Source organism: Alosa alosa, chromosome 22 (assembly GCF_017589495.1).
Source record: "Alosa alosa isolate M-15738 ecotype Scorff River chromosome 22, AALO_Geno_1.1, whole genome shotgun sequence".
NCBI classification, from domain to species: Eukaryota; Metazoa; Chordata; class Actinopteri; order Clupeiformes; family Clupeidae; genus Alosa; species Alosa alosa.
In genome coordinates, this window is record NC_063210.1 from 26,689,386 (window position 1) to 26,697,616 (window position 8,231).

The 8,231-nt window shown below is 44.2% G+C and overlaps 1 protein-coding gene across 1 annotated transcript in view; it reads left to right on the forward strand.

Annotated features, from left to right (window-relative positions):
* The first annotated feature begins 4,802 nt into the window (after positions 1-4,802).
* Positions 4,803-8,231, forward strand: part of tmem104 (transmembrane protein 104) — a 90,869-nt gene continuing 87,440 nt past the window's right edge. The window contains 2 exon segments of the mRNA XM_048233531.1: positions 4,803-5,025; positions 5,704-5,781. Coding sequence (XP_048089488.1) covers positions 5,737-5,781 — 45 coding nt within the window. The 5' untranslated portion in view covers positions 4,803-5,025; positions 5,704-5,736.

The following is an 8,231-nucleotide window of genomic DNA, read 5'->3' on the forward strand; positions in this document are numbered from 1 at the left end:
ACTCAAATATTGAGCAGAAGTTTATACGCGGTTGTGAGGTATCTGAAAAAATAGTTCCACAATAGCAAATAACACGGATTGAAATCATACATTGCGCCGCCGATATATTTGTTTTTAATAATCAACGAACACCACTAACCACTCGGTGAGTTGCACACTGTACAATCCAGCCTGTTCAAGTTTTCATGGTTGATGAAACCATCAATAAACAGCAATACCTCCGTCAGTGCAAATGTTTACACCTCTCAAGACTCTCAAGATTGGTTTCTCAAAACATTATCACTACATTGTTCCAGAAATAGAGCATGCATGGTTAAAAAAAAAATGTTTAGAGATATAATTATAGAGATAATTATTGTTAAGAGATATATAACTAACCTCTAACTTTTAAATGACACAGCTCCGGACGTTTATTGAGAGGCTTGTGTACTAAACATCTGTATTCTCCAGAGTCCTGGATGCTGATGTTGTCCATCTTCAGAGCAACAACCCCTCGAGGGAAACCGTCTGTTAGTACCTGCACTCTTCCGTTGAAGGCTGGGGATACTTTTGGTGTTACTTTGACTAAATGAATAACGTCCACATCTTCACATCTCCGGATGATCACAACATAATTTTTGATGTCCAACTCGGTCCCTCTAGACTTTTGGCGGGGCTTCTTATTCTTTAGGATGGCGTTGGCAAACCAATAAAAACATGCATTAATCGCCACCTACTGGGCTGGGGTGTAAATATGATATTTTGGAATAGAAGGGAAATAATAATAATCATAATAATAATAAAATATAACCCTTAGCTGTTGTAGAATCAGCGTAACCTACGGCCTCTCGGGGCTTATTGTTTAATCAAGCATCATACTGTCCTTTAGTGTCTGCCTCGTGCTTTGATACACAGCGCACGTCGGTGCATGCGTGTGCCAAACGGCTGACCACAGGTGCGGCAGCCTCCGTGAGAGTCCAAATGGGGGAGCAATCATAACAGTGATAGTTTGTGAGATAAAGCCAAAAATAGTCCGTGAAATATATCCAAAAGAGTCGTGAGATATCCAAGTAGCAAGTGAGATGACTAGTAAAATAGCATTGACGGTACCACTTCTCGCGTCACCGTCTTTTTTTAAAAGTAGCCTAATGTCCATGCCTGAATCTTTTTCATGACGCATTTAACAGGCAATCAACAATGAGCCAATCATAACGTTTTGACCCACATGTCAACGTTTTTGACCCACATGTGACAATTGAAAATAGTCTGAACTTATGACCTAAACTGTCTGCTGACTGATTACTGTCCTGTGTTATAGGCCTAGTGTACAGTAGGCCCTACACATAAAGGAATGGAATGAGAGTTATAGAACTACTGAAATGGCATTACTTTTCCACAACAAGGCCCCCCAAATATCACTAGGTTCTGGCCAAGGACCCCCTTGATGTGTTATTAAACAATACTACGGCAAATGTAAAAATACATTAAGCTTATCCTAATAATTATTTTGGCCACAAGCACTTCGTGATGGAGCATACAGTGTGTAAAAATTGCATTTGGGCCTTTCTGCTATATGACAGCTATCACTCTACTATTATTCCCAGTCATCCAACTTGCTGAGGCCCCCCTGGCACCCCCTTGCGGCCCCCACTTTGAAAACCACTGTCTTAGGGCATGTTGTGAGCCCCCATGGGACAGTGCTTGGGGCTCTGGGGCATGTTTGTGAGCTCCCTGTTCATGTCCCCAGCACTAGCTGCCTAGCTGCCTGGCTGCCACTGCTGCCTCTTAAAGGGAATGACAGATGTCACTCTCATTAGTTTAAATGATGTTATGCCCAAAACACACCCATGACTGATTATGAAACATAAAAAACGACGCTTTTAAACAATGCTCCTGGCGTTTGGGGGTGATCTCTTGATCTGTCTTAAAAGCCCCCCACCCCCCTGACCAGTGATGGGCAGTAACGCCGCTACATGTAGCGAAGCTATTAGTTAAACTACATTTTCCAGTAGCTTGACCGTAGCGTCGCTGCTTTATGAATCAAGTAACTTTCCTGTAGTGACGTTATTTTTTTGATCAAGTAGCGACGTAGCGTCCACAAACGCTACAAAATCCAGGACATAACTAATAGAAATGAAACCAGGTTTGCTATTTTGAAACAACAATCAGAGTGAACAATCAATCAGAGTTGTTGGTTGGACATGTTCATGCGCGAGCTTCTACTCTGCCTCTCCTGTCTGTATCTATCGAAACATGCGCATGCGTACGGCAGTGGAACTCGCAGAACGACACACACAGACACACATACACAGGATGGAGGAGACTAACCTGACCCTAGCCAGATGAATTTCGTTCCGCTTAGCTCCGCCTAGCTTCACTCATATCCATCTGGGACCTCTTCCATTGAGAGTGATTTCTGCAACCGACTTTATGGTTCAGCCAATCAGGACGCAGGGCGGGAGTTTCATAGATGTGACATAGCGTAGAAGCGACTGTGAGACTGTTATTAGCGTCACGGGTTGGCTTCGATGTGAGTGGTTGAAGTAGCACATCAATAGATGACGGCCAAGTGGCTTATTCAATCATATGCAAGCATTTTTTGATTAGGCCCAGTTTTCTGAAGCAACACTTCAATGGATCGGTTCCAGATGGATGAGTGGAGCTAGGCGGAGCGAAATTCATCTGGCTAGGGTCAGGTTAGAAGGAGAGCGAGAAGATCAGCCAACTGACCCTACCACACTGTGGCCTTATCTTCAGAGATATATGAGACTTGTTGAATCCTCAGATAAAAAGTACGTGTTCAGATGTCTGCTTTGTAATCCAAAAACCAAACTGTTGTCGACGTCCAAGACATCGAACACCAACCTAAGAACTCACATTCAGGTGAATCACTAATTTCCCTCCTGCAGTATGCAAATGAAATGTCTAGCGTCAGTGTAAATCCCAACTCACTTTAGCCAAGTGTTGTATGTAAATTAGTAAAACAAAAGCTACCCAGCTAACTAGCAAGCAGTGTGTGGTGGGTTCATTTACTATTGTCCCAGTGATCACTCTCTGAACCATGCTTATTAATCATGGTGTTAGATGTAACGTTAGTTATTATGTTTTTTGTAAACAGTTTCATTTGTTACTTGAATCGACTTAAATTAATAAATGTTTTAACCAGTGTATCAGACTCATTTTGAATTGATCTGACATTAGGTTGGTACAACATTAAGCAGCTTCTGATGTAGTTAAGCTACTTTTAACACATTTGTGTAACTTAGCTTGCTATATTTCTATAGGTGGTAGCTTTTGTGTAGTGAAGCTTAATTTATTGTTGAGTAACTGATAGCTTAGCTCACTACACTGGACAAGTAGCTTGCCCAACACTGCCCCTGACCTACACACACACACACACACACATACACATTAACATACCTACACATACACAAACACACATGCACACACACTCACACATACTAAGAGCGAGTTCTTATTTTAAAGCCTATAAGGGCCTGTCCACACGGAGACGCTTTTTAGGTTAAACGCAGAGGTTTTGCTTCGTCTTGGCCGAGCATCCAAACGAATCCTGTAAACGCACTGCCCGAAACCCCACTTTTCTGAAACCTGGTCCCAGAGTGGAGAAATCTGAAACCGAACCCCGTTTGAGTTTGTTTAGACAGCTTAAAACCGCGACATCCTGCTTTATGTGATCGATGATGTCATCGCCACACCTCAGCTGCCCTGGACTTGCACTTATAGTATTGCCTAACAATACTAGTTTTCATACATGACATTACCTACGATTACACTCCGTTAAGATAAATATCACAGCTGATGCTGCGCAGCTACCGATAGCTTATGACTTGGTGGACTGAACACTGTTTTTCCCGGTGTTTTTTATGCATTCTAGCTACTGTCAGTGCCGAGAGAACTTAAGTTATTTGGAAAGTGCGGTGTAAGTTTAGGCTACATTAATTTGTGCGTAGTGCCAGTGTCATTCATTTCATTCATGTCTTACAACACATATACATGCATTCACAGTCGAGTGAAATCAGATATAAGCATACAAAGACGCTTAGAACTCACGTTAAGCCGATGGTAGCACACTGAATGCGAATGCACGATTTGATGCAGGCAAAAGTATTGACTGTTACTAACGAAGGTTTTATAGCAATATTATAAATGTGGCGACAGAATAGCCTAGAACTTGGGTAAGCCTTGCGTTTAGTATAATTGCGGTGATAGCCAAGACTAATGTGAATCACGGACTATCCTACAACCAAAGAAAGTAAAGGTGATTAGTAGGCCTACCTGCGTTAGCCAAATAAAGGACGGGACTGCACCCTTCACAAACCGTAAAATAAAGTTTATTAGTTTTACAGTTGACTACAGTTGACAGTTCACCATCAGTCCACACAAACAATTCTGGTTTCCTTGCACTAGCCATTTCGCCGTAGCCTATTCTGTTTGTTTTTAAAGCGCAAGTTTTGGTGAATTTCTGTGAAGACACAGTGCCACCTATAGGCCTGGGGTATGAAGTAATGTGTTGAGTCGTGTTGAGATGGATCCGTTTGGACGCAAATATTCTTGATACGGTTCCAGGGAAGACGGAGGAAAAAAAGATCGGTTTGGTACGTGTGGACTAGGCCTCAGCTTCTTCTTCTTCAGGGTTTAATGGCAGATTGGACACCTATCGGTGCATTACCGCCACCTGCAGCTAATTCAGCTTCTGTAGGAGAGAGCGCATATCTCAGCAAAAGTCCTCCCTCCAGCTGATCCATGAAGTCACATGACCACGCTGCTTCCGGCCCCGTGACCATTTCCCACGACTGCGCTGTGTGACGAGGAGTCGCGTTAAACTTATCTGCTGTTTGTTTTGACCCTCTAACAAAGAAAGAGCATAGGTGGACATGAAGACGTTCACAGTCGTCGTCAGCCAGTTGTGCACGCATGTTCGGTAGATGCGTAGTCCTTTTTCTTCAGATAGAAATAGTGCACAAGGTGTGCAGAACTTGCTATAGTGGGCTAGCACACTACAAGCACAGGTGATCATTGCTGAAGGTAAGTGGTTTTAGTAGCATTTGTTTATGTGCTGTTTCTTTATAACGTTAAACAACCCTAGCCTCCAATATGAATGGCAAACATTTCTTATCAGCGTTAAGCCACCCGGCAGCTCAAACGTTAAGTGTTTTGATTTGGCTACGTGGCGCAACGAACATAGTCTCAACTAGTGACTGTCACATCTGTATGTTCCCGACGGAAACTATACATTTTACATAGGCCTATAGCCATATAGCTTTATTTACTCGACATACATGCCGTGGACATAACGTTGCATTTAGCACAGTGACTTGTGGTATAACCTATTTATTTTTCACATTCACGTGCCCTAAATATGGTAGGCTAAAGGCTAAAGAGTCAAGAGGTAGGTATAACTTCACGTTAACGGAATCAAGTTTCAGTAAGGTGGCTTAGTAGCTTTTATCCAAAGCGACTTTTTACTGCCTTGCTTGAATACTACGGCGTAATGGAATTATTGTCCATTATTCATCATTTGACATTATGTGCCAGGTACTTAGTATACAAATAGATGCACACGTCTGCGAGAAGCAGAACCTCGACTGTCATGAAATCTGTAGAAAATAAATGAATTAATTAATCTATGTATGTGTAAGATTCGTTAGTAGCGCACGTGTTCGTATGCACATTGTAATGTATTGGTTTTGTGTTGACGCGCAGGTGCTACATTGTTGACATTCTGACTCGTGCGACATGGCGGGAGGCATCACGGAAACCGGAGAGCTCTACTCTCCCTATGTGAGTATTTAGTCTCCGCTACTTCACTGCACTCCTCTGAGGAGAGAAGCCTACTCTATGGAGCAGCCCAGGGGTTTTGTCTGTAGTTAGAGACGGTGACTCTTGGTGGTAGCTGTTGGTGCAGAACTCTATTCTCCAGGAGATGGAACTGGTCCTCATAGGAGATGGAATATGCTGAACCTACGGTCACAGTGAGGTCTGTAGTCCAGGGGTTGGGGTTGTGTCCTACGGTCACAGTGAGCTCTAGTCCAGGGGTTGGGGTTGTGTCCTACGGTCACAGTGAGCTCTGTAGTCCAGGGGTTGGGGTTGTGACCTACGGTCACAGTGAGTTCTAGTCCAGGGGTTGGGGTTGTGTCCTACGGTCACAGTGAGGTCTGTAGTCCAGGGGTTGTGTCCTACGGTCACAGTGAGGTCTGTAGTCCAGGGGTTGTGTCCTACGGTCACAGTGAGCTCTAGTCCAGGCGTTGTGTCTGTAGTCAGGACTGCTGGAGAGGTAGGCTACTGACTCTTAGTTGTTGGTGGTTGCTGTTGGTGCAGAACTCTGGACACTAAAACAGAACCGTCACTTCTGTTCCAGATGGAGGCTGAGGACTGGTTTGTGTCTAGAGTAGTTGGAACTAGAACCGGACCACTCCTGGTTACACTTACTGCGGAACCTCTGTTAGAACCGGATCCCTCCTGGTCTGGTGCCAGGTTCCACCTCTTACGCTAGTTACTGCGGAACCTCTGTTAAAACCGGACCACTCCTGGTCTGGTCTCTGGTTCCACCTCTTACGTTAGTTACTGCGGAACCTCTGTTAGAACCGGATCCTTAGAACTGGTCTCTGGTTCCACCTGATCTAATCCAGTAACGGTAATGCAAATGAGCCCAGCCACAATGTTAGATAGAGTAACTGTGGAAACTCCATTCAGAGTGGACAGCGTCTGGTCTATCAGCGGGCCTGCATGCTGGCGCCATGGCAACCCTGCAGTGATAACACACTGACCTGTGTCCTCATCTTCCATGGTCACGAGACTGTGTGTGCGTGTGTGTGTGTGTGACTACTACTTGTCAGCTGCAGCATGTGACCTATCACCTCCTCCATAGTTAACCGCTAAACACACACGTAGGCCGTAGACGAGGAAGTTCTGTCAGAGCTTAGACAGCACTTTAATTTGACACACACAGACACACACACAGCACTTTCATTGACAATTTCATTTACATTTCAGCTTTAACACACATTTGCATTTGCTACAAGCAATTGTGTGTCTGTGTCTGTGTGTGTGTGTGTGTGAACGACCCTATACCACACTGTGTGTGTGTAGTGTGTGTTCCTGAAATCTGAGCTCATCAGCACAGCCTCCACTGGGTCCAACTTCCCATTTCAAAACCACTTCCTGGGAGCTGCACACACACACACACACACACACGTGCCCGTGTGCCCATACACACACACACACACACACACACACACACACCACACACACACAAACTTTTGTCCTGTAGGTCCACTGATGGACTAAGGGTTAGATACCCAGGTTGGCCACAAACATACTCTGTACAGGTGTGTGTGTGTGTGTGTACGGCAGGGTGGTCTCCAGGAGTCTCTTGGTCTGAACCTGCTCCCAGGTGTGGGGGTCAGAGGTCAGCGGTTACAGACTCATTACAGGACGATTGACCTTATGACCTCCCTCTGCTCGGATTCTTATGGTTTAAATGGTCGTGTGTGTGTGTGTGTATTTGTGTGAAATTTACATAATCTGTGTGTGTGTGTAGTTGTTTTGCCACCTCAGGTTTAAATGGGTGCGTGTGTGTGTAGGTGTTTTGCCACCCCACTCAGGTGTGTTAGTTAGGTGAGTAGGTTCCAATATGTAAGCGACGCCGAGGCAGATGGTAGTAACGACTACTGGATTTCACTGCCTCATTTCGATGCCACTTACGTCTTACTTCTGCGGTTTTGTTGTTTTAATACGAAGCATCACTGCACGTCATGCGCCATCTGTAGCATCTTGCTTTGATAGCACCACTTTCTATATACAGTTACATAAAGAGACTTCAAGATGAGCTTAAAGCTGAGGGGTGCACCACATAGGCTAGTGCAGTGTTTTTCAACCTTTTTTGTCCCACGGCACACTTTTGACACTTAAAATGTCCCACGGCACACTAACATCCTGTGTAAAGAAAAAATAAACATACCATAGCCTAAAATAATAGACAGATATGGCCTTATTATGGCTTCTATGCAAGACCTGCTCAATAAAACAAGCGCCCTCTGTTTCATTTGTAGGTGACTATATCTAATTTAATTGTTGTTATGAACTGGATATGTGATGATTCTGTGAATACTGGAAATGGGGCCCCCGTTGTACAATGCCTGCATACCACAAATAGTGCAATCATACAATCAATGAGAGCATGTGGTTATAAATTCTTTGATGCAACAGTTGCTTTTCTGAACCAGTGGACA